Source organism: Heterodontus francisci, chromosome 30 (assembly GCF_036365525.1).
Source record: "Heterodontus francisci isolate sHetFra1 chromosome 30, sHetFra1.hap1, whole genome shotgun sequence".
Classification (NCBI taxonomy): domain Eukaryota; kingdom Metazoa; phylum Chordata; class Chondrichthyes; order Heterodontiformes; family Heterodontidae; genus Heterodontus; species Heterodontus francisci.
In genome coordinates this window covers 44,733,264-44,760,774 of record NC_090400.1, presented here as the reverse complement: position 1 = coordinate 44,760,774, position 27,511 = coordinate 44,733,264, and the positions used below count along the sequence as shown (strand labels likewise).

The 27,511-nt window shown below is 42.5% G+C and overlaps 1 protein-coding gene across 2 annotated transcripts in view; it reads left to right on the top strand.

Moving 5' to 3' along the window:
• The window catches only part of LOC137346721 (carboxypeptidase D-like), a 211,550-nt gene that overhangs the window by 131,216 nt on the left and 52,823 nt on the right, over window positions 1-27,511 (top strand). The window contains exons 1-2 of one of the 2 annotated variants that reach the window (XM_068010472.1): window positions 13,093-13,786; window positions 16,795-17,052. In XM_068010472.1, coding sequence (XP_067866573.1) covers window positions 13,135-13,786; window positions 16,795-17,052 — 910 coding nt within the window. In that variant the 5' untranslated portion in view covers window positions 13,093-13,134. Of the gene's footprint in view, window positions 1-13,092; window positions 13,787-16,794; window positions 17,053-27,511 lie in introns of those variants that run through there. The other variant, XM_068010473.1, reaches the window with a different exon arrangement.

Sequence of the window (27,511 nt, the reverse complement as noted above, 5' to 3'; positions counted from 1 at the left end):
ATTGAAAATGTTAATAAACATCATAATTGATTCACAAAAATAAATGGTAAGAAAAGCAGATGGGACAGGATTTTTGCTCCTGTACGGGGGTCGGATGGGCGTGGAAATTCACGCCACTGGCTGGTGTATCAGTGCCATCCCGTCTCCGGGCTATTTTCCTGGAAGTGGGATCGGCAGCCAAAGAGGGGGAGGAGGTGTTAATGGCCTATGAAGGCCTATTGTCAGAGGCCGATTAGAATTTTCCAGTCAGCCTGCAGGCCCCTCAAGGCATCAGGGACTAGGCCATTTGCCTGGAGGCAGCCTCCCTACAACAGACGAGGGGCTTACTCCTGGCGGGCTTTGAGACCCTCCCTGCCTGCCTGTATACAGCTGTGACCGCTGGCCGGCCTGTGGGGGGATTTCCCCTCCACATTGGTGGCCCAGCTGCTTAGGCAACTTTTTAATTTAAAACTTTTAAGATGTGCAGAGAGGGCATCTCAAGATGTTTTTGTTTTTGTTTTAGAGATACAGCACTGAAACAGGCCCTTCGGCCCACCGAGTCTGTGCCGACCATCAACCACCCATTTATACTAATCCTACAGTAATCCCATATTCCTACCACATCCCCACCTGTCCCTATATTTCCCTACCACCTACCTATACTAGGGACAATTTATAATGGCCAATTTACCTACCAACCTGCAAGTCTTTTGACTTGTGGGAGGAAACCGGAGCACCCGGAGAAAACCCATGCAGACACAGGGAGAACTTGCAAACTCCACGCAGGCAGTACCCAGAATTGAACCCGGGTCGCTGGAGCTGTGAGGCTGCGGTGCTAACCACTGCGCCACTGTGCTGCCCAAAGATGGAGGCATCCTCTCTCTCTCTTACCTGAACTGCAGGCTGCTGCTCCTTCAGTGCTGGAGGGCTTCCTAATAGCCCTCCAGCTTCGACAGCCTGCCTGCTATCCTTTAATTGGATGGAGAGTCTGCCCTCTGGCCACTAATTGGCCAATTTGGGGAAAATCACTGACAGGTGACTGTTTCCCACACATTGCGGAGTCATGATCCCAACTCAAAAGGCAAAATCCTGCTCTTAGTGTCTGACTTATCATTTAAAAATGTTAGTAGAGGCCATTTAAAATTAGGATGGTCCAGTCCAAAACAGGAGAGCTGCCAACTCTTCATCAGGAAGGAAGATATAATTAGAGAGGGAGTCAACCCAGATCATCAAGTGATATATAGGTGAAAATCTGGGAGCAGGCTGTAAATCTTTATGCGAGGTGCACTGAAACAGCATTTGAGGTGGAGAATCAGTATTTCTTGAGTTCTGTTGGCACATCAGTGTTTACCAAACCAAAACTGTGCTTTCAAAAGCTTCTGGTCCTTGTCCTTGCGTTTCTCCAGAACACCCTGCAATTTGTATGTGCACAAAAGTTAACACATGGGTTCTGCACTGTCTCATGATCGGCATCTGGTGGCAAAGTGGTAAGAAATTGAAAACTTCATCACTTTGAACTCTTCTCCTTCTACAATCCACAAAAAAGGAAGTGAGTGACTTCTGTGTCAAGCGAGGGCCCACATCAAATGTGGTTGTATAAATCTAAAGAGGAAGTTACTGCAAAATTAAGTGTTTGCTAAATACTGTTTCAGAAATCAGTGGCTTTTAGTGAGTGAATACACAAAGTGTTCTTGGGCCTTACAGACTAAGAAACCGCCGTGTTCTACTTAGTATGTTTTACCTTCTGACACTACAAAATTCTATTAATTTAAATCTTTAAAACATCTTTCTTTTAATATTTAAAATAGCTGTGACCTTCCTGACAGTAGTATTTTTATCAGTTTCAAATGCAGACTTATAGTAAAGTTCAAAATGTTGGAAAATGTACTAGAGAAAGTAAAAAAATCACAACTTCTAAGACAAGGGAAAACAAATGACATCTTTGATGTTAAAAGATGCGACGCTAATCCTACCTGAGACAGGTCAAAAAAGTGGCAGAGAGATTCAGCACAGATCACCAGATGACATACAGCTGATTTCTAGTTCCACCACCCCAAAAACTTCACTTTTGTCTTTCTTTCTTCTTTCCCTGCCATAGAATCACAAATCACAGAATTGTTACAGTGCAGAAAGAGGCCATTGGGCCCATAGTGTCTGCACGGGCTCTCTGAGAAAGCAATTCACTCAGTTCCATTCCCCTGCTTTCTCCCCATAACCCTGCACATTCTTCCTTTTCATATAACAATATAAATTCCCTTTTGAATGCTTCAGTTGAACCTGCCTCTACCACAGTCTCAAGCAGTGCATTCTAGGCCTCAACCACACGCTGCATGAAAAAGTTTTTCCTCATGTCACTTTTGCCTCTCTTACCAAATAATTTAAATATGTGCCCTTTTGTTCTTGATCCTTTCACGAGTGGGAACAGTTTCTCTCTATCTACTCTGTCCAGACCCCTCATGATTTTAATATCTCTATCAAATCACCTCTCAGCCTTCTCTTCTCCAATGAAAGCAGTCCCAAGTTCTTCAATCTATCTTCAAAACTGAAATTCCTCATCCCTGGAACCATTCTCGTGAATCTTTTCTGTACTCTTTCCAATGGTCTAACATCTTTCCTAAAGTGCAGCCCCCAGAACTGGACGCAAAACTCCAGCTGAGGACAACTAGTGTCTTATACAAGTTCAACATAATCTCCTTGCTCTGGTACTCTAGGCCCCTATTAATAAAGCCCAGGATACTGTATGCTTTATTAATCGCTCTCTCAAGCTGTCCTGCCACCTTTAATGACTTATGCACATATACACCCAGGTCCCTCTGCTCCTGCACCCCCTTTAGAATTGTACCTTTTATTTTATATTGCCGCTCCATGTTCTTCCTACCAAAATGATCCACTTCACATTTCTACGAACATACGAATTAGGAGCAGAAGTAGGTCATTCAGCCTCTCAAGCCTGCTCTGCCATTCCACACTCCCATCTATCCCCGATAAACTTTGATTCCCTTGCCTAACAAGAATCTATCTACCTCCGTCTTAAAAATATTCAATGACTCCACCTCCTCCACCTTCAAAGGCAGAGAGTTCTAAAATTGCACAACCCTCTGAAAGAAAAAAATTCTCCTCATCTCTGTCCTAAATAGACAATCCCTATTTTTAAAACAGTGTTCCCTACTTCTGGACTCACCCGCAAGAGGAAACATCCTCTGCACATTCACCTTGTCAAGTCCGTTTAGGATCTTCTCAACTTCAATCAAGTCTCCCCTCACTCTTCTAAACTCCAGTGAAAATAAGCCCAGTCTGTCCAACCTTTCCTCAAAAGACAACCCACTCATTCCAGGTATCAATCTAGTAAACCTCCTCTGAACCACTTCCAATGCATTTATATCCTTTCTTAAGTAAGGAGACCAAAACTGCACACAGTATTCAAGATGTGGTCTCACCAATGCCTTGTATAACTGAAGCATAACATCCTTACTTTTATTTTCAATTCCTCTCCTAATAAAGGATGGCATTCCATTAGCCTTCTTTATTACCTGCTGTACCTGCATACTAACTTTTTGTGACTCATGCACTAGAACACCTAGATCCCTTTGCACCTTGGAATTCTGTAGTTGTTCTCTGGTTAAGTAATACTCTGATTTTTTATTCTTCCTGCCAAAGTGAACAACTTCACATTTTCCCACTTTATACTCCAACTGCCAGATTTTTGCCCACTCACTCAACCTATCTATATCGGTCTGCAGCCTCCTTATGTCCTCTTCACAACATACTTTCCTACCTATCTTTATGTCATCTGCAAATTTAGTTACCATGCCATCGCTCCCCTCATCTAAGCCATTCACATAAATTGTAAAAAGCTGAGACCCCAGCAGGACTCCTCTCGTCACATCCTGCCAATCAGAAAAGGACCCATTTATGCATACTCTCTGTTTTCTGCCAGCCAGCCAATCATCTATCCATGTTGACATGTTACCCACGACACCATGAGCTCCAACTTTGCGCAATAACCTTTTATGAAGCACCTTTCTCTGCATTGAACTTCATCTGCCACCCATCTGCCCATTCCACCAACTTGTCTATGTCCTTTTGGAGTTCTACACTATCCTCACAGTTCACAGTGCTTCCAAGTTTCGTATCATCCGCTAACTTTGAAATTGTGCCCTGTATACCAAGGTCTAGGTGATTAATATACATCAGGAAAAGTAAGGGTCCCAACACTGACTCCTGGGGAACTCCACTACAAACCTTCCTCCAGCCCGAAAAGTATCCATTGACCACTATGCTTTGTTTCCTGTCACTCAGCCGATTCCATATCCATGTTGCTATTGTCCCTTTTTTTCCATGAACTAAGACCTTGCTCACAAGTCTGTTGTGTGGCATTGTATCAAATGCCTTTTGAAAGTCCATGTAGACCACATCAACTGCATTGCCCTCATCAATGCTCTCTGTTACCTCCTCAAAAATCTCATCCCTCCCCAACAGCAGTAGCAAAGCTCCCGGTGGGGATATTCATCCCAGTCCTGCTAAGATGCAAACCATCCATCTTGTACAGGTCCCACTTACCCCAGAACTGGTCCCAATGTCTCAGAAATCTGATACCTTCCCTCCTACACCAGTTCTCCAGCCACGTGTTCGACCAATCTCTTCTCCTATTCCTATGCTCACTTGCCTGTGGGATTGGGAATAATCCTGAGATTACTGCTTTTGAGGTCCTGCTTTTTAATCTCCTTCCTAGCTCCCTAAAATCTGTTTTCAGGACCTCATCCCCCTTCTTACCTATATCGTTGATGCCAACGTGGACCACGACCTCTGGCTATTCACCCTGCCCCAGAAGAATGTCCTGTAGCCGCTCCGTGACATCCTTGACCCTGGCACCAGGGAGGCAACACATCATCCTGGAGTCAGTTTTATGGCCGCAGAAACGCTTGTCTGTTCCCTTAACTAATGAATCCCTATCACTACTGCTCTTCCACTCTTCTTTCCCCCTCCTGTGCAGCTGAGCCACCTGTGGTGCCACAAACTTGGCTCTGACTGCACTCCTCTGAGGAACCATCACCCTCACCAGTATCCAAAATGGAAAACTGATTAGCGAGCGACATCATCTCAGGGGACTCCTGCACTACCTGCCTGGTTCTCTTAGACTGCCTGGCAGTCATCCATTCCCTATCTGCCTACATGCTCCTAACCTGAAGTGTGACCACCTCCCTAAATGTGCTATCCACATAGTTCTCTGCCGTGTGGATGCACCACTGTGACTCCAGCTACCGCTTAAATTCCAAAACCCAGAGCTCAAGCTTGTGCAGCCAGTGACATTTCTTGCAATGTGTTTGTCTAGGACACATGGTGCATCCATGACTTCTCACATGCCACAGGCTGTACATTCCACTCGGCTGAACTGCACTGCATACTGTAACTTTACAGATTATTTATTGTAAGTAGAATAGCTTACCAGTTACTCACCAGCCAGCTCCTTCCACTGCACCAACGTAAGAACCAAATACTGGAGGATGAAAAAAGGAGCATCTCCTCCCCCCCCGTTACAGAACCCCTCCCCACTCACCAAACTCGTATCTCCACACTCTGCTTACAATCTGCACGCTGTTTGCAAGCTGCACCCAGACCTTTGTATTTATACTTTTTGAAGCTGAAACTGCAGCAACCAGATTGGATTGGTTAGCTACTTAACTAATCAGCTACTCTACAGTAGAGCTTGTTAATCCCTGCCTAAGGCTGGAAGAAATTTCCTTTACTTTCTTGACTTATTTTATTAACTTACTTTAATTTATATACTTGACATGTATATTTTGATCTATCTGCAACTTAAGTCACAATACGTTAATGTCCCACTGCATGCTCAGTGCAGTTATTCATTTCACATGTCATAAGAAAGGCTTTTGCATATTGGTTTTCACAGAAGATCCTGGAAATCCATGAGATTAAACAGAATTCAGCTTATTTCAGCAGTGTTAAACATCCAGCAGCTTGGGAATAACCCAGCAAAGCCAAACATGTGGAGGCCCTGCTGCCACAGCGTGCCAAATTGACAACCTGGCTGCAGGAGGTATATGAGTACATTGCAGAATCACAGAATCACAGAATTATTACAGTTCAGAAGGAGGCCAATTGGCCCATCGTGTCTGCATCAGCTCTCTGAAAAAGCAATTCTCCTAGTGCCATTCCTCAGCCGCCTTCCCTTGCACATTCTTCCTTTTCACATAACTGTCCTTGAAAGCCTTGGTTGAATGTGTCTCCACTACGCTCTCAGGCAGTGCATTCCAGACCTTAAATACTCAGTGCATGAAAAGGTTTTTCCTCATGTCACTCTTGCTTCTTTTGCCAATTACTTTAAATCTGTTCCCTTTCATTCTTCATCCTTTCATGAATGGGAACAGTTTCTCCCTATCTACTCTGTCCAGACCCCTCATGATTTTAAATACCTCTATCAAATCTCAGCCTTCTCTTCTCAAAGGAAAACAGCCCCAACTTCTCCAATCTATCTTCCTCATCCCTGGAACCATTCTTGTGAATCTTTTCTGCACTCTCTCCAATGCCTTCACATCTTTCCTTAAATGCAGTACCCATAACTGGACGCAATACTCCAGCTGAGGCCGAACTAGTGTCTTATACAAGTTCAACATAACTTCCTTGCTCTTGTATTCTATGCCCCTATGAATAAAGCCCAGATACTCTATGCTTTATTGACCACGCTCTCAACCTGTCCTGTCAGCTTCAATGACTTATGCACATACACCCAGGTCCCTCTGCTCCCGCACGCATTTTAGAATTGTGCCCTTTATCTTATACTGTCTCTCCATGTTCTTCCTACCAAAATGAATCACTTGACATTTCTTCGCATTGAACTTCATCTGCCACCTGTCTGCCCATTCCACCAACTTTTCTATGTCCTTTTGAAGTTCTACACTATCCTCCTGGCTCTAGCAGCTAGCAGTCAGTAGAGGCTGAAGGTTCCTGGTCATGATTGGGACTGTTGGGGGTGGGGGGGTGGAGGAGTGTTAGCGAGGGGATAGTAGCAGGGCTTTGGGTTGGGATGAATAGCCAGGATAATGGGATCGCCATCATGAGATGGCGATCAGAGCCAGGACATCGGAGCTGTGATCAGTGCTGTGGGAAGCTGTGGTTTCCTTGTGGAGCTTCTGTAAGGAATAAACATCTGTTGCTCCTGGCTCACAAGGAGTGATAACAGGAGCTGGTCTTCAGCACTTACTTTGGTCAGTCGGCACCTGCCACCTCAGATCAGCTGCTGGAATTCCCACAATGCAGCCCTCCCTGACTTACTATTAGCTTTTAGGGATGGTGCTGATGATGTAATTTGGCTATGACTTTTGAATATTAATTAGGCCCCACCTACATTTAGTGGGAGCCTTGCGGAAGGCCTAATTTGTGTCTGTAAAAATTTAAATGGGCGGGAATAGGGCCAGGTTCTGGGGGCGAGTGACCCGACCCCAGTCCGACACATTTTCACCCATTGGGGGGGTCAAAGGTGGGGATCCTGGGCAGGCAGTACAAATCAAAGCTTATGAAGCTAACCATGGTGAAAAATATGCTTTGTAAACAGGAAAGTTACGTGAAGATAAATTTTCAGAATTAGCATAGTTGCTGAAAAACAACCATCACTACTATTTCAATACAAACAGCAATATTCTTTTTTATGAATGTTTACTCTTGTTCACCATTGCAATAATGCTGCTGTTTTGCCAAGCAATGCTCATGAAATAGCTTTGTGCTCAATACCATTTTCTGAGGGAGAATTTTTGAACAACTGCATGCTGAAAGCTGCTGAAAGAATGGGCAGGGTTTTCCCTGCAGTCTTCGGAACCCAACCGTCCTGGTCAAATGGGGGTCAGAATTCCGTACTGTGTGGGGATTCCCAAATTGGCCAATTAGTGGCCAGAGGGTGAGCTTGCCATCCAATTAAGGATGGCGAATGGGCTCTCGAAGATAGAGAGCCAATAGGAGGTCCTCAAGCACGAAAGAAGCAGCAGGCTACACTTACAGGTAAGTGAGGGAGAGGCCGCCCCAAGATGGAGGTGGCCTCTCTCCAACTTTTTTTAACTTTAAATTAAGAAATGGCCTCAGTAGCTGGGCCACCATTGTGAAAGAGAACCCCTCCACAGCGTGGTCTGTGGCTGCAGTTGAAGACAGTCAGACAATGAGGGCCTCTAAGCCTGCCTGGAGTGCTGCACCCCTCCTACCCCACACCAGACTGCAGCCAGGAGACTGCCTACAGGCAGCTACACTGTTCCCCAAAGCCTCTAGTGACCTGGTGGCAGGTTGGAAAACTCCAGTCGGCCTCCGACAAAAGGCCTTAATAGGTCTTTAATGAAGTCAATTGGCTACCAGCCACTTGCGGGTAAGTGGCGCTGCCACCCCTCAACCAGCCTCCGGGAAAATGGCCTAGGGACGAGATGGAGCTAAGCAACTGGCATGCTGGCTGGTGGCACAGTTTTACACGCTCTCCTGCCTCCATGGTCATCTGCATTGAGGCCCAAAAATTCAGCTCAGTGTGTTCAGATAAGCGGCAAGCTTTTGCAAATATCGGCCTCTCAAGAAACATAATCGCTGAGAGAATCAAAGATTTAGCTGAGAATTTGAACAGTAATTCTGGACAAATTAAGTCCGTCACTGCTTTATCAATTGCAATTGATGAAAGCATTGATGTAAGTGACATGGCCCGGCTGGCAGTATTCATTCATTCGTGAAGTTGATGGGAACAGAAGAGCTTGTAGAATTGGCATCAATGAGAGACACATCAGCAAATTACCTCCTTAATAGTTTGTTGGGAACTCTGAATAAATTGGAAGTGGATTGGACAAGAGCTGTAAGTCTGGCCACAGCTAGGGCACCATTAGTGGTCAGCAAGAAAGCTGGCGTTGTGGTAAATTGAAAGTCAAATTGCAAACTAACAACTCAAACCAGCTGTTTAGTAGTTTTCACTGCATTTTACATCAGAAAGATCCATGTAGCAAAACTTTGAAAATGTATTATGTTTTGGATGTGTTTATTAAAAGCATAAATTGTATTTAAGGTACAGCCCTCAACCATCAGCAGTTGGAAAATTGTGTCATCCACTGTAAAATACCACTGGAGTTCAAGTCCAGGAGCTGTGTTGAAGCTCTTTATTGAATTGCGTGGTGGGATCAATTGTTCATGTATCAGAAAGGGAAAGATGTTACTGACTTACAGGACAATGAATGATTTCAAGGCCTTGCTTTTATGATGAATAATACAGAGCACTTAAACTCACTCAACAGAGGAATGCAGGTGTGGAACCAAATAGTGACACAATACTATGACAACATTTGGGCCTTAGGGATGAAGCTTCAGTTGTGGGAGAAACAACATTCCTAGAGTAACCTGGCACATTTTCAAGCTTTGAAATCACTATGTGACACTTTTGGGACTCAATTTGATGGCACCATGGAACAATTGGGTGGCGCAGTGGTTAGCACCGCAGCCTCATAGCTCCAGCGACCCAGGTTGGGTTCTGGGTACTGCCTGTGCGGAGTTTGTAAGTTCTCCCTGTGACCGCGTGGGTTTCCGCCGGGTGCTCCGGTTTCCTCCCACAGCCAAAGACTTGCATGTTGATAGGTAAATTGGCCATTGTAAATTGCCCCTAGTGTAGGTAGGTGGTTAGAGAATGGTGGGGATGTGGTAGGGAATATGGGATTAATGTAGGATTAGTATAAATGGGTGGTTGTTGGTCAGCACAGACTCGGTGGGCCAAAGGGCCTGTTTCAGTGCTGTATCTCTCTATGACTCTAATATATGAAAGGGATTTCAAGAATGATTCTTTGACTTCAGGAACCATGAACGAGAGATTGCAATTTTCAGCATGCCATTTTCTATCAGTGTACATGATGTAGCAGAGGAGTTTCAAATGGAAGTTATTAAACTGCAGTGTGACACTCTGTTGAAGGACATGTTTTCTGATATTGCTGTCACCAAGTTCTGTCAGTACCTGGCACCAAATTATTCCAACATGAACTCCTTTGCATCAGCAAGTCTAAATCACATTCTCAACTTTGTGCACAAAGCTGAATTCGATACTCTCGCTAGCCTCAGCCCAGAACTTTGCTCCAAATGTTGATGCAATTATTCAAGCTAAGAGATGTCAGGTATTGAGCAGCAGCAGTAGCCAGAAATAAAATATAAGTATGAATATGGGTTACCTAATAACTTTTGTTGAATGTCGCCTGCATCCAATGCCAGAATATTGGATCAGGCCCATCATCCAGAACGAGTTTGACACTCCTAGCTTATTCAGTTGATGTAAAGCAGTGGCCTGAGCCATAGAATAAAAGCAAAATACTGCAGATGCTGGAAATCTGAAATAAAAACAAGAAGTGCTGGAAATACTCAGTAGGTTTGGCAGCATCTGTGTAGAGAGACGCAAAGTTAATGTTTCAGGTCTGTGATCTTTCATCAGAACTGGCAAAGTTTAGATAAGAATTAGGTTTTAAGCAAGTGAAGGGGAGGGGAGTCAGGGAGAGAACAAAGGGGAAGGTGTTTGATAGGGCAGAGGGAGATTAAATAACAAAGCTGTCCTGGGACAAAGGCAAAGTGTGTGTTAATGCTTGTGGTGAAAGACAAAGCATTAGTCCAGAGAGACTGTTAATAGCGGAATAATGAGCAGCTCTGACTACATGAAAAGCAGGCATATGGTTAAAAAATAAATTTAAAAAAGGCTAGTCATGCTGTGAAGTTATTGAACTCATTATTCAGTCCACAAGGCTGGAGAGTGTCTAATCAAAAGATCAGGTGCTGCTTCTCGAGCTTGCGTTGATGTTCACTGGAACACCGGAGCAGGCCAAAGACAGAAATGTTGGCATGAGAGCAGGGGGGAGTGTTGAAATGGCAAGCAACCGGAAGCTCAGGGTCATGCTTTCAGACTGAGCGAAGGTGTTCAGCAAAGCAGTCACCCAATTTGTGTTTAGTCTCCCCCTCTACAGGAGACCACATTGTGAGCAGCGAATACAGTATACTAAATTGAAAGAAGTACAAGTAAATTGCTGCTTCACCTGAAAGTGTTTGGGGCCTTGGTTAGTGAGGGAACAGGAGGTAATGGGTCAGGTATTACACCTCCTGTGATTGCATGGGAAGGTGCTGTGGGAAGGGGATGAGGTGTTGGGGTAATGGAGGAGTGGATCAAGTATCGCGGAGGGAATGATCCCTTCGAAATGCTGACGGGGGGGGGGAAGATGCGTTTGGTGGTGGCATCACGCTGGAGGTGGCAAAAGTGGCAGAGGATGAGCATTTGGATGTGGAAGCTGGTGGGGTGGAAAGTGAGGACAAGGGGAACCTGTCACAGTTCTGGGAGGGAGGGGAAGGGGTGAGGGCAGAAGTGCAGGAAATGGGCCGGACATGGTTGAGGGCCCTGTCAACCACAGTGGGGGGGAATCCTCGGTTGAGGAAAAAGGAAGACATATTGGAAGTGCTGTTCTGGAAGGTTGCATCATCAGAGCAGATGCGTCGGAGACGGTGAAACTGGGAGAATGGAATGGAGTCCTTACAGGAGGCAGGATGTGAAGAAGTGTAGTTAAGGTAACCGTGGGAGTCAGTGGGCTTATAATGAATATTACTGAACAGCCTATCCCCAGAGATGGAGACAGAGAAGTCGAGGAAGGAAAGGGAAGGGAAGTGTCGGAGATGGACCATGTAAAGGTGAGAGAAGGGTGGTAATTGGAAGCAAAGTTGATAAAGTTTTCCAGTTCAGGGCGGGAGCAGGAAACGGCACCGATACAGTCATCAATGTACCGGGAAAAGAGTTGGGGGAAGGGGCCTGAGTAGGACTGAAACAAGGAATGTTCGACATATCCCAAAAAAGACAGGCATAACTAGGACCCATGCAGGTACCCATAGCAACACCTTTTATTTGAAGGAAGCATCTGTTCAAGGAAGAAGCGGAAAGCCCTCAAACTGTCCTGGTGGGGATGAATCTCTCCTGCCCGATCAAACACCTTCCTCTTTGTTCTCTCCCCCACCCCCTCCCCTTCACTTGCTTAAGATCTAATTCTTGTCTAACCTTTGCCAGTTCTGATGAAAGGTCACAGACCTGAAACGTTAACTTTGCTTCTCTCTCCACAGATGCTGCCAGACCTGCTGAGTATTTCCAGCACTACTTGTTTTGTGCCTGAGTCATAGACCTACATTTGAGTTGCTTGTGAGTTGTTGGTGACTGTGAACAGCTTTTGTAAGTATTCTAGACGGGCATATATGTTAATCCTCGTTTATTTATTGCATTTTTACTTGCTACAATTGCTCAGAACCATTGCCTTGTAAGATAGGGCCATTGGAATGTGCAGGACCAGAAAAGAACTGTAGTCCACCTGATCAGTCCTCTGTTGCCTAGGAACTATCGTAGTTGGCATCCTTCCATCTATGAAAGATAGCACGCAGCAAACAATCCATTTAGGTGGGGTGTCTTCTCTTGGTACACCTTTTCTGATGGCTGTGAAGGCCAATCCTTGAGAGGCAGGTTCTGCCACAAGTGCTGCACGCGAAGCTGCCAAATGACGCTGAGTTGTTGTTTTTGAAGTTGGCGCCTGTTGCCAAGCTGCGGTAGTAACTGATGGTCATGGTAGTGCACAGGATGAGTCCCCATTTCCTTCTTTTGCCAGCTAGTGACTTCCAAGCTCGACTAGGAAGTATCATATTCCATATAACTTTCCGTCGAAGTTTCACTAAGTACCTAATTCAATTGTGTCATGAATTTATTGACGCAATCAGCTTCCACCTCCTCCCTTAGCATAAGAACATAACTATGGCGGGATCTAATGACTAGGTTGATGAATGAAACCCAATCCCCACACACAATAGCACCACCCCGAAGATGCATCTCAAACACCAGCGCAGAAGGGAGGCGGAACACTCAGGCGTACTTGAATTTGCATACCTCGAGTAAGTGTCCCATCATTGGGCGCAACGCGATGACGTTTGCGTCAGACGTAAAAAAACGTGCCAATGCAATCGAACTTGACGCAGCCCTACAAGGTCCCGCCTACTATGGCCGCACTTTATCCAATAGAAATGGGCTCCTGGAGGAGAGCTGCGGGCGGATTGGTCGGACTGGCTGTCACTCAATCAGTGCTGTCCGGTTGTGTGGAGTGGATTTGCCAGTGAGTTGAACTCGACTCTTCGATGAGGCAGCGGGGAAAGAAGATGGCGAGCGGTCGGCGGCGCTTTGGCAGGGCGGCCTGGTGTCGTTACCTGGTTTTTTTATGCGCTTTAACTTTATTTTCTGTTGTGTTACCGGAAGCCGGCGCGGCTCATGTTGCCGAGCACGGGAGCGGTATCGACACATCCCGTTATTACGACTACCAGAACCTGACCGAGCAGCTGAGGGCTTTGGCCGCAGCTCACAGCTCCTTGGCCAGGCTGTTCAGCATCGGCCAGAGCGTCCAGAACCGGTCCCTCTGGGTCATGGAGATATCAACGACGCCGGGCCTGCAAATCCCGGGCAAACCCAAGTTTAAATATGTAGGTAACATGCACGGGGACGAGACGGTGTCCCGCCAGGTGCTGGTCTACCTGATCCAGTACTTGCTGGAGAATTACGGCCAGGACGAGCGGGTCGACCGGCTAGTCAACGGCACCGACATCTACATCATGCCCAGCATGAACCCCGATGGCTTCGAGAAGTCGGTGGAAGGCGACTGCGTCGGCGAGCACGGCGGCAGGAACAACGCCAAAGACCACGATCTGAACAGGAGTTTCTCGGATCAGTTCGAGTTGGTGGAAGTGGACGAGGCAGAAGTGCCTGAAGTGGTTGCGATGGAGAAGTGGATTAAAGGTAACTGTGGGGGTAAACCCTCCCCCCTCCCAATCCTAACATAGAACAGTACAGCACAGTACAGGCCCTTCGGCCCACAATGTTGTGCCGAACCTTTAACCTACTCTAAGATCAAACTACCTACATACCCTTCATTCTACTATCATCCATGTACCTATCCAAGAGTCGCTTAAATGTCCCTAATGTATCTGCTTCTACTACCACCGCTGGCAGTGCATTCTACGCACCCACCACTCTGTGTAAAGAACCTACCTCTGACATCTCCCCGAAACCTTCCTCCAATCACCTTAAAATTATGCCCCCTGGTGATAGCACTTTCCGCCCTGGGAAAAAGTCTCTGGCTATCCACTATGCCTCTCATCATCTTGAACACCTCTATCAAGTCACCTCTCATCCTTCTTCGCTCCAATAAGAAAAGCCCTAGCTCCCTCAACCTTTCTTCATAAGACATGCCCTCCAGTCCAGGCAGCATCCTGGTAAATCTCCTCTGCACCCTCTCTAAAGCTTCCACATCCTTCCTATAATGAGGCGACCAGAACTATGTATGTATTTATCAGGATGTCCCTGTGTTTGGGTCTGGGGTTACAGCAACAACTTGCATTCATACCTCACTTTCAACACAGTAAAACGTCCCAAGGCACTTCCCAGGAGTAACATTTGACACCGAGTCACATCAAGAGATAGATATCTTGAATGATACAGACAGATTAGATTTCTCTGAATGGGACCAGTATCCAACTGAGTTGCATTCTGTTTTGAAATTAAATACCTGTGATTTGCCACACTTGTAGACTCTCTTAGCTTGTGTAATACACTGATTTATGGTGTCATAACTGCTCAATTTTATAGCCGTGCGATACTAATCAGACAAAAAAGGTCATGAGGTGTACTGTGCAGCCTGTATTAAAGGCTCCGGGCAGCACTTTACAATGCGGTTTGTCCATGTTCTCGCAATGCCTCACTGACTCTTGAATTGCAGCTAATCAGTAACAAAACACGATGGTTTTCTTTGTTTATCTAGATTTTGGATGGGTCTGAATTTTAAATGGTTCATCGCATTCCATTTGTGTTGTGCCAAGCACCTGTGTAAAACACTGTTAATCCTCAAATTACTACAACCAGTCTGTCACTCTAGAATTGGCCTTTATAGCCACTCCAGGCGCTGCTTCACAAACCACTGACCACCTCTAGGCCCTTACCCATTGAGGAGGCCAAAGAAGAAGACTATAACCAGGGGTAATAGTGTGACCTCTTGAATAATTGTACTGGGAAGAGCTCTACAAACTTGGTGTCCCCCTGAAGGTATATGTGTTGGCCCTTTTTATAGCAATATAGATGATAAAAGAATGTTGGGTGTAATTAATTGAATCAAAATCTTTCCACAGTCATGATATCCTTTAACATACACACTTTGTCTCTCACTGTGTGCCATCTGTTGTGAACAGCATATAGATTTTTCCAAAACTCTAGATGTTGACTGAGTTTTGTATCTGTTATGTAACACCAGTTAAAATCATTCATAGTTTGTTACAGAAGTGTATCGCATCAGTTGTATACACAAAGGAGTTTGGGCTTTGATGCTTTTGTGCTGCATTGTGAATCTCTCATTTTTATTCTTAATTGTACATAACAACCTTTTCACCTCCCCCCCCCCCCCCAAAAAAAAAAAACATTTCCATAATACTCCAGGTGTGGAAGGGTTGACAAATATGTTTTCAGAACTTTTTGAAGTCAAGGAAGGAGGTAGCACAATGAAATGGCTTTTGGAGAGAATTCTGGAGGGCAGGGCATAGGGATCAGAAAATCAGTCTCTGTTGCAGCAAAGGAAATCCAGAGTTGGAAGAATGAAAAGTGCAAACAGGAATGTAGTATTGTTCATATATGGTGACACAAGTCCTTTGAAGGATTTTGAAGTCGCTTCTCTGGCACAGGCAGTTTGACCAGGATGTATGCATGCATGTACAGGAGTGATCAGGCACCATAGTGTTCTGGATGGTTTAAACATTGTGTGAATGTGCAAGTATGAAGGCTGGCTTCAATCAATGGAACAGTCAACTCTTGGGATGAACAGGTGGATTAAAGTTCAGCAGCAATTGCGGAGTGGTTATTGAGTGTCTTCTGGAGGTATAAGAATGTGTCTGGTAATAGACTTGATGAGTATCTAAATCCTGACCTTCAAAGCGAGGGAATCCTGTCTGAAATTTCATATTCGAGCTGTTTGCAAGCCTCAAAGTCTTGTAAGGTATAGAAACCTTGGAAGTAAATTGTGGAAAAATTCTAAAATGCAAGAGTAATCAAGCAAAATAAACCTGTATACTTCTACCATTATTCTGCTATGTTGTATGTAGATTATAGAAGAGGTAGCAAAACTGGAAATGTATTTGAAGTAGTGAAAAGGGGGGTTGAAGTGTGCCGATTATTTATCTATGAAGAGAAGACACTTGCATTCCATGAGGTTGCTCCCTACAAAGAATAAAACTGACACGCTTTTGCTGTTCACTGTGGATGTACAAGTGTTTGACTCATTCTGGATCAACGTGACTCTTGATCTTACAGTTTAGCTGTTCAAGGTGAAGTAGTACACTACAGGCAACACTCCATTGCACAAATAAGCAGCCATGGTCAACATGAGGTAAGAGACAGTATCAAGCCAACAGGAAAGACTTGAGCAAATGCAAGGGCAAGCAGAAATCCAGCAGACAGAGTTATAAAAAGGAACAAACAGATACAAAGAAAGTAATAAAAGTGCAAAAAGGGAATCTGGAAAAAAAAAATTGCAAGGGATATCAAGACTAACAGCAAAAGTCTTGACCAGAAACACACTACCTGGTGGAGAGGGGGTTATCCAGCTGCAAAGGTCAGCCAGAGTCGGGCATTAAATTTTGATCTCAGCATGCAATGTAATTGATTTAATTTCTTACCGGCGGAACACTCACAATTGCTTTATAATGTTTATAAAAATTATTTTTTTTATTTTCTAATTCTATTTTTATTTTTCATTTCTGTAGAAAACAAGTTTCTGGTTTCTGGGAATCTCCATGGTGGGTCTGTTGTTGCCAGTTATCCTTATGATGATTCTGTAACTCACAAGCTAATGGGATACTACAGTAAGTCCCCCGATGATGAGGTGTTTAAATACCTGGCAAAAAGCTATGCCTCCGAGCACCCGGTGATGAAAACTGGTATGCCGCATTGCAGCAATGACTCTCCTGAGGAAACCTTTCAGGATGGGATCACAAATGGAGCCAAGTGGTATGATGTATCGGGTGAGTTCAATATTGAAATGTGTTCAGAAACATTAATTTGCTTTTAAAATACAAATACTCTATTGTTCTAACATGGTTCATGTAATTATATAAAAAGAACAACCTTATAAAAGAAGTGCCAGTTCACTCCAGTACCAATGCATTCAGCTCCAAAATACTCACTGATTATTAGTGGACAGACTGTGCTTTTGTTTCTTGTACCTGCCGTAGTGCTATTAAAGAGTAGCAAATGAAAATTTTTCGATTTTTATTTTGCGGGAGTGTTCCATTGAACTTCCACTGTAATTCTACTTAACAGTAACTCCACCTAGGTGAATCACCTCAATATAAACTACGCTGATATATGGTGGCTTAATTATACAGCATAATAAATTGTAATTTTGAGGTTTCAAAAAGTCTCTATCTGTTGCAAGATTAAAATAATGCCTGCTTCTGTGAGGTGCGCAGTATGTCTCATTGCAAAGGCTTGCTTTTAAAGAGGAAAGAAAACACTATGAAGGAAGGCACCGCTGTTTATATATACATTTTTCTGCACTTCATAGGAATTTTGAAATGTTTTAGACAACCTTTCCTGATTGCTCAGCAGATAAATGAACCACTGTATGTTACTGACATGGTCCAGGAAGATTTTAGGTTGGATTCGTGATCTCTATATTAGTTACTCCAAGACTGACATTGGCAGTACATTTGGTTTCAGCATCCCTTGCCTGGGGGTGGGGAGTGATGCTTAGTGTTTCTCCATCCAATAGCTATCCAGTGACCTTTGTTTAAAAAAAAATGGACAGAATCAAACTTGATGCTCCCACTGTAACCTATTGCTTATATCATTATTTAACTTGGGTGAGGTACTAAACGGCAGCGTTTGAGAGCAGAGCTATACTTCAACCTATGTTAGTATTTTAAATAAAGGATGGGAAGTTTAGGGTGTGGTGTTCTGGAATGCTTCAATCATTTTTTCACTGGATTTTGGTGAATGCTGGCAAGTTTACTTTTGATTCCAGTCTGCCTTGTGAACCTGTATGTCAGGAACTGACTTGTGCTGGAATGGTAGGTGCATTACAATTGATCTCAGCACCACTGGCTTAGGGATGCCCAATCCTAATCATTATCCCATGACTCTTGCTGCAAAGTGCATGTGTGTCGTTGGATGAGATCAGTATTTGGTGTGTGGTCAAATAGGCTGCCAACAATCACTATAGACTCAAGTAGAATAGGCAAAGCAAGGTATCAGAGGGCACCTACCATCCATGAAAACAGAATTGAACACCCTCGAGATCATAGGACATAAGCAAAAAAAAACATCATATTTATCATTTCAGTTACTATCCTAATGTGTGTATTTATTAATGGAACAATGGCACATGACACGCATGCGGACTATAACCCACAAGAAATGAAGTCAGGCATGTTATTAGCTACCTGGATACAACTAACAACTCATAGTTCTACAAAAAAAAAACTACATCACTGGAGCTTAGCTCCTACTTCATTGGAGGTGGAATGCACACGGTTGTTAAGACCAGGAATGATTTCCTAGAATATTACTGGAAAGGCTGATTATTTTTTAAATTAATTATAGGGCTTTGAGCCTTCTAAATATTTCAGTTAGTAAATGCTGTAACATGAAGCGGAAAAGAAAAATTCTAACCTTAAACTGTGCCTAGAAGATTTGTGAGATGCTTAAAATTCCTTTTTAAAATTCTGGTAACTTCCATCTTGGATTGCAAATTAATATGCTTCACAAGTCTGACTCAGAACTATTATACATTTTGTTACTGTGGTTTTCTTATATTTTTGCTCCATGGAAAGAGTAATCAAGAGAAAGGAAAGTATACCATCAGGGAATTATAGGGCTGTTGATGATTAGCGTAAACATCCATTGTATTGATTCAAAAAAAGTAAAGGTGATTTCAGCAGCATTTGTGATTGCATTCCTTTGCAACCTGAGGACTGTAAAAAGACGTGCTTTAAAAAGTTTGCAGGGCTGTGGGGAAAAGATGGGGAAGTGGGACTAGGTGAGTTGTTCTTGTAGAGAACCAGCATGGACATAATGGGCCAAAAAGCCACCTTCTCTGTTGTAACAGTTTTATTATTCATTCTATTCTATGCATTGTAGTTCCATTAAACCCATTCCAACTTCCAGCAGCTGAAGATGTATCTTTAGGGCCTTTTTACTTTATATATTTTTTGTGTATGAATTCATCTCTTTCAGCCCCCAAAAATGCATCATTTTATAACCACTGTTCTATAGCATTGGCTACAGCTCAGAACAATTCATACCTATAAGGTGTTTTGGAATATCCCAAGGATGACACAGATGCTGTACAAATGCATCTTTAAAATGGAATTTATCAAGCTGATAAATTCTTTACCCCTCCCATCAGTCTGCCTGCCGATAATCATAGCTGACCATATTACAAAAAAATGCATTCCCATTCTGCTTTAAAAAGAATAATTAACTTTCAGGAACCCAGTGCTAATACCTAGACAATGTAACTTAGTTTGTAATGAGCTTTGAGAATCTGGGAACAAACATTATCAAGGTTAAAAGGGTTCATTGTTGACAAAGATAAAAGACTTATTTTTAAGGCGAGTTGAATCAGTTTTATTTACGCAACAGTTGCAGGATATCCTGTTTAGGTAAAATAAACATGGTGAGTGTTCTTTGCTAAGGCAATGCAGCATTTTTGATGCACTTCTGGGAAGTGTGTATGCTAAGTGGCAGAAATTTCTGAAAATGGAAATAGTAGGTTACCATCTACCAAGAGAAAAGACAAATTAATGTTCCTTTCTTTGATCAGAACTGAAAAATCTTCCAATTTTCAGTTGTGATAAGGGGAAGTACACTCAAAATTTAACTTATCTTTTCTCTTTTCGAATGTTTGCTGAAATGTTGTGCATTTCCATATTTTCTATTGATATTACCAAAATCAGTAAATGGGTCAGTGTTATCACTCCAGTTTGAGTTACTGGGTCATGGGTTCAGGTCCCACTCCAGAGGCTTGAGCACATAGTCTAGGTTGCCACTTCAGTTGCAGTACCAAGGGGGTGCTGTTTTTTGGATGAGACTTCAAACCATCTTTCTCCTGCATTTTTTTGTAGATTCTGCATTTTGGCAACCTCCCTCAGTGAGGGTGGGGGCAGGGGGTGGATGGAATGCTGGCTTGTTACACATTCAGTGTCTAGTGATCAAAATACATTTGGGTTAATTGGATCAGGGAACAGTTCCTTTGTCTATACCCAGGTAACTGTCTCTTAGAATGCAAATTTTTCCAGGCACTGCTGATCTCTTTAAAAAGTCATCTCTTCAGTCCAGCAACAGTTTAAAATTAATGTTTCATATGACAAAAGGATTGTTGCTCTTAGGTGCTGGGAAGGAATTGTTAATTTGTGGATCTATTTTGATCTTGGGAGCTGCAAAAGATTTGAATTCTGTTGCAGGTAAACGTTTATGAAAAATACAATAGATTGTGCAGTCTCTTATTGACTACAGGTAGAGCAGTGCCTTCCTCAAACTGTCACCTGACTGTTAATTTGTAAACTCTGAAGTTGAACTTGATAAGTATTTTTTTTTAAATCTGATTGTCAGAGGACAAATAACTGAAGCCTGGCACAGATACAGAGCAGCACAAGTGTCAAAAAGTGATACTTTTTCTTCTTTCTGGTTATGAACTTCTTGACTAATCAGTTTTTAAAAAAAGGCCTGGTGCTTTAATATTACGAGAGTTTAAGTTCAGTATTGTCTGCCGAGTTTTGACTTGGAAGTGGCTGATGAGATAGTGCAGTTAGAAACTGAAATCTACTCTATTTTATGGGAGCTGTTTAAACTTTGGGAATTTTGTATTCTTTAAAATTAATTATGCATCCAATATATTTTCCCAAAATGCTGATGTAATATCTACAATAGTAAATGGAGCTCTTTAAAAATCTGCTTCTAAAGTGTAAATAAAAATAAATGCATGTATCTTGAACAAAGCATTTGTTGTTCACTGGTTGCCTTGGCACTGCACTTTAAGGAGGATGTGAAGGCTTTAGACATGATGCAGAAAAGATTTGCAAGAATGGTTCCAGGGATGAGTGACTTCAGTTACGAGAATAGATGGAGACATTAAGGTTGTTCTCCTTAGAGTAGAGAAGGTTGAGAGGAGATTTGGTGAGGGGGTTCTGGATGGAGCAGATAGAGAAACTGACCCCTTTGGTAGAAGCGCCGAGAACCAGAGGATACAGATTTAAGGTGATTGGAAAAAGAACCAAAGGCAACATGATTAAAAACATTTTTATGCAGTGAGTGGTTATGATCTGGAATGTCCTGCCTGAGATTGTGGTGGAGGCAGATTCAGTCATGTCTTTCATAAGGGAATTAGATAAGCACCTGAAAAGAGAGTTTGTAGGGCTGCTGGGAAAGGACTGGGGAGTGGGACGAGCTAAATTGGTCTTGCAGAGAGCTGGCACAGGCCAGCTCAATAGGTTGAGTAGCCTCCTTCTGTGCTCCAACCAATCCTATGATTCTAAAATGCTTTGGGCACAAGCAAAGTGATAATTAAATGTCAAAATACTACCTATAATTTTTTTCGACCAAGCCTTTGAGCTAATGTTAACTCCCATGACTTTTCAAAGGGTGTATTAGAAATACGCACTAAGTATAAGTTACAATATCTTTTGAAGACAGTTTTGAATAGGAACTAAATTCCTGAAAGCTATCCTTCCAAAGCTGAGAACAATTACTTGTCATTCTTTTTTTTTTAATAAGCAATGAAACTCTATTTAGTTTTTTCCAGAGTTCTCTCGAGACTTATATTAAAAGATTAGCGGTTTTACTGTGGTTTGCTGCAGAATCAGTTTCTTGCAAGCCTGAAAAGCTGCTTTATCTACATGCTATTGCTAAACTGGAGAAAAACTACAGGCCTTTATCCCCACGATCTTTAAGCACAAACCACTGGAGAATTCTAGAGATAGTGAACCATGTTTTCCTGATGATTTAAAATAAATGTTTACCACTTTTAAGATCCAAATGAATAGTTCCCAAAGATGAGCAATGATTAGTACTAACCTATCCCAGTATCTGGATGTTGTTCTACATTTGACCTTTTGCACTTTTTTGTTATTGTATTTGGGGTGAATTTCTCTGACTGATGAAACAAGCTGATTCACTGGAAATGAAATGTGTTCTGAGCAGGATTGTCACCTATTTATGATGTCTCACATATGTGATGCATGTTCAAATTAGTGTATTGAAAACTGGAAGTGTGGTGGAAGTCTGTTTTATTTGTGAAATGGTTCAACTTCAATATGAATTAGATTTTGCTTATGGAGAAAAAAGCCACACATTAGTGATGCAAGACTGTTTTTTTTTTATTTGAATTTTTTAGAAGATATCAAATCTTTCTTCCTCAGTACTGTCTTTCTCATTCCCCCTCAGGCATTGCACTCTGAATCTTCAACATGTTACAACATCTTCGAGCCAGTCTAGACTTGCATTGTGTTGATTTCCAATTGATTTGTTTTTTCTTCACTTATGCATGTTGCACCATGATTTGACTGGTTATGAAAATGGATGTGACAGTGGGATCTTGTGAAATGTGATCTATTTCTTCTTCTTTGGCCTCCTTGTCTCGAGAGACAATAGGTAAGCGCCTAGAGGTGGTCAGTGGTTTGTGGAGCAGTGCCTGGAGTGGCTATAAAGGCCAATTCTAGAGTGACAGACTCTTCCACAGGCGCTGCAGATAAAATTGGTTGTCGGGGCTGTTACACAGTTGGCTCTCTCCTTGCACTTCAGTCTTTTTTCCTGACAACTGCTAAGTCTCTTCGACTTGCCACTCTTTAGCCCTGCCTTTATGGCTGTCCGCCAGCTCTGGTGATCACTGGCAACTGACTCCCACAACTTGTGGTCAATGTCACAGGACTTCATGTCGCGTTTGCAGACATCTTTAAAGTGGAGACATGGGCGGCCGGTGGGTCTGATACCAGTGACGAGCTCGCTGTACAGTGCGTCCTTGGGGATCCTGTCATCTTCCATGCGGCTCACATGGCCAAGCCATCTCAAGCGCTTCTGGCTCAGTAGGGTGTATATGCTGGGGATGTTGGCCGCCTCGATGGCTTCTACGTTGGAGATACGGTCCTGCCACCTGATGCCAAGGATTCTCCGGAGGCAGTGAAGATGGAATGAGTTGAGAAGTCACTCTTGGCTGACGTGCGTTGTCCAGGCCTCGCTGCCGTAGAGCAAGGTACTGAGGACACAGGCATGAAACACTCGGACTTCTGTGATCTATATTTGTAGCAAAAATCGCTGCTTTTGCATTATTGGCAATAAATGTCTGACAGCTGCTGTATGATGATTTAGAGTTTACATTTTAATCTTTCATCACTTAATTGAAAATTGAAATGGAATTGTCATTGGTTAGAGTTACTAATCTTGAAGGTAGAAGGAGCAGTACCACTTCATTTGACTGGTGGAAAATGTGTTTTTGCAGGTACAGTATTTGAAATTTATTGAATGGGGCATGCCACATTTCAGTACTGTGGCCATTTACAGGGAGCACGGCCTCAGATTCTGATAGCTGTGCCAGAATTACACATTTCTTCAAAAAAAAATGCTTTTTACATATCTTTTCAGCCTTAGCATGTGGTATGACTGAGCTGTGAAATTGGTCTTTTAAATGAAGCACAGTCAGACCATTTTAATTTGATGTTTTTTGGCTTGATCTGAATGCATTGCTAACCTGAAGGGAGAAAATTTGCAGGGAAAAGGCAAGGGAGTGGGACTAACTGAGTTGCTCTTACAAAGAGCTGGCATGGACAAAATGGGCTGAATGTCTTCCTGGTGTGCTGTAACTATTCTATGGTTCTATAATATGGGTTGTTTTATCTGTGTATTTGAGTAGCAGCTGCCTTTTGAGTTCATTGTTAGGCTTTGGAGGGAGTGGCTGGCATTGGTTGGATGCAATGTGCTCATTCGCTGGGAGGGAGGGGTGACTGAGCAGTTCCTTTTCAGCATATAGTAAGGCTAATTGTAGGAGGTGGTGTTGAATGACCTACAGCTTTGCAGCTTTATTGTGTGTCATTTGCCTTCCTGTTTCTAGCATCTGCAGTAAATTCTGTAATTCTGTACATTGGTATTATATGTAAATTAAGTTTGCCTCCGATAGTATTGAATGGTTCACACAACATGAAGTGTTAGGCTACATTGTTGGTTCCACCCTGAATGTAATTTGAAAGAATGTTTGTTCATGGGGTGTAAAACTCAGACAGTTTAGACAGGTGAGCTACAGAATATTCTAGAGAAACAATATTTATTCAAACTGTGCAAGTTCCCTGATACAAAAGTATTTTATTTTAACCATAACACATAGGCATCTGTGGGTAAGATGAGGATTGGGTTTGACAGTGATTCTCTTTTTTTCCCCCACCTCCGCAATTTGATCCAAGTTTGTCACTCGAGGATCACATAAGAAGGTTGGGCTTTTGGAGGAAGACATGAAAGACTGTCTGCGTCCATTGATCTTGACCTTGGCGTGAGTCACTGCTTTTCGGAGAGGTGGAGAGAGGTGCAAAAAAAAATCCAATAACACAAGCGGGCAGATAGAGAAAAACCAAGAGGTTGCAGAGGAAATTGTAGAGTTGAACATTCCAGAAATAGACAAGGCCGTGGCAGGAGTAAAAGCAAGGATAAGAATTTTGAATTTTAGGCACAGTGACCAGGAACCATTATAGGTCAGCAAGGATGATGGACGACTGGGGCTTGGATAGGATATAGGCAGAAAATTTAGGAGTTTTAGTTGAGCTGAAATTTCTGGAGGTGGAGGGCAGGAAGTCAGCCAGGAGAGCATTGGAATAGTCGAATGTTTAACTCTGTCCTTGATTAGTATGAAACTATTAACACAAAAGCACTGTTGAAAATTGGAAAACTTGCACCCGGTTGCACAGAGCTGTTACGGCCTGTCAAGTTTGATCAGTAGCGAGGGAGCAGATTACCTTTTCAGATATCCATGTTTAGTTCTAGTGGCAAATGAAGAAGTAATTAGTAAGCATTTTCCCTTGTCCTGTATTGCATTGCGGTTTAAAGAAATAAATCCCATTTTGATTTCATCATTGCATGTTGGAACTGCAGTTTAATCTTTCAATGTTTTGATCAATCGCATCTCAGTAAAATTTATAAACTTATTTAGTTGTGATGCAACTCCTAATTATTAAAGGACTATAGAGGAAATGTAGCAGGCAATCGACCCCTCATGACGCCAACAAATCTTGTAGTAAGTCAATGCCAGGCAAAATTATTGTTTGACGTCACTGTCTATGGTGGGGAGCATTTTCAAATCTGAGATTCCTACTCTTCCAGACTTGGCTGTACCCTTAGGAAGAGCATTCGAGCAGAAGCCAGATACTTCTGTCATCTCCCTCCTGCTGGAGTGAGTGGGTGAGAAAGGGACAAGATGAAAAATCAAATGTAGAATTTCTTGGCCAGCTACTAACTGATCATGAGAAATTGACTGTGCCAGGAATCTGGCAACAGATCATCTACCCAACCATCACTGTAAAATTGTTTAGAGCATGAGACAGTTGGAAGAAAGGGGCAGATGGGCAGAGGAAAAATATTTTTCAATTAGAACTTATTTTTAAATCACTATTGCTTTTGTACTCTGTTTATCTCCTTATTGACCTACATATAATGCATTTAAGAATTGTTGACTAAGTGCGTAGTGTCATCCCTTGACCTTTAGCTTCAAGCCTTTGGGTCATAGAAGATTTTATAGATGACAACTTACATGTGCTGTGTTGATAACATGGTCAGGATTTGGATGACTATGACTGTATAATACTCTGAGTTACATGAAACAACACTGTTATGTCATGTACATCTCTCTACAAATTCAGTTTGTTACTTGTGTAGGTAACCTATTACTCCATCAACCAAATATCCATCCACTCAATGTGAAAGTTATCCCCCGTTACAAAAGACCTGAAGCAAATTGATTGAAAAATACAGTTTGCTTTCTTTTACTTTGTAAGGAGCTACTTTTATTATGCCTTGTGGGCTTCGACATCTTTCAGTTGGTTTATATGTAACTTATTCATACTTTTCTGTGACCTTGGCTGATCTGTCAGTTTATTTATAAACCTAGTGTGTTTGAGGTGTTCAACTTCAGTTACAAGATTGAATATTTTCTAGGTGGGGTGGGGTGGTTGTCATCATAATTTGGATCATTTGGCCAATTAAAGGTAATGCAGTAGAATATTAATGAGCAGAAAATTAAAATGAGTGGTTCTCCATCGCTGATCAAAGCAATTGAAATGTGATCAGTACTTGATGCACATTTATCTTCCTGCGTAGGCGCTGTTCTACAGAGCACTGTTGGCATGGGAATGATAAACCTGTACAAGTTGAAAGCTGAATTTTGTGACGTTGAGAGGTAGATTCATTGCCTTGAGCTTTCCCAGTGCACATGCTCATGTTCTAATTGTGATTTCCTCCCTATCTGATTCATGGGTTTGTTAGTGTGGATGGTTCAATTTGTGACAAGAATGAGAAAGCATATTGGTATTTGAGGAGAGTAGACTGGCACTTGATACTTGGACATTGATTCTGACTCTTGTCCTCCCCGTGAATCATACTGTTATGTTTAGAATAAAACCAAATGAGCAATCTCAGTATATTTTGAAATTTGGATGTAGTAATTGTTGAAATGAGCCACTTATTCCTGATGGTGAAGCAGCCATTAATACACAGGAATATGGTCCACTTGAATAAATAGGCTGCCTAATGTTACCTGCCTGATATTGTTGCAAAGTAGAGTAGTGATAATCTTAGTGTGATTATAGTTAATGCACTAGTTAAATTATGCAGTCTGCTTTTATTGTAATGCTCACTTCATTTCTGTTTAAGGTTTATTTTATTAAGTTTTGTTTCACTGTAAAATGTTTCCTGTTGGTTGAAAAGTGGTGCTTGAATATCCATTATGTAGATATAAGCCTGCAACTCGAGCCGCAGATTCTAATTCCATAATAACCCCGGGACTCCTGGGGTAAACCTTGTTACCTGTAATAACATTTTCTACTGAGTTACAATAATGAAGTATTGTGCAGTATTACTGGCTACGTGACTGCGTATGAAGGTAGACACCATTCTTGGAAATGTTCATTATCTTAGCTGGAGTTTTTTGTCTCACAATGTGATTATAACTGACTGCATCCCCACTTATAATTTTACTTATTACATCAGTTTGCATTCCCATTGAAGATCCCACTTATCAGAAGATAAAAATAGATGTTAAATTTTCACTGAACATAACAGCATAAAAAGGCAACTGGTTACTTGAAAGTGAAATCTCACTATAAATTTATCCAGAAAGAGTGCATTAGCAATGCGAACCCAGGAAACATGCAGCTGCTATGCCACTGGCTCTTAGTGATCTATGTAATTTATGCCAGTGGGGACTTGGCAGGCAGATCGCAGGAAGGTTCA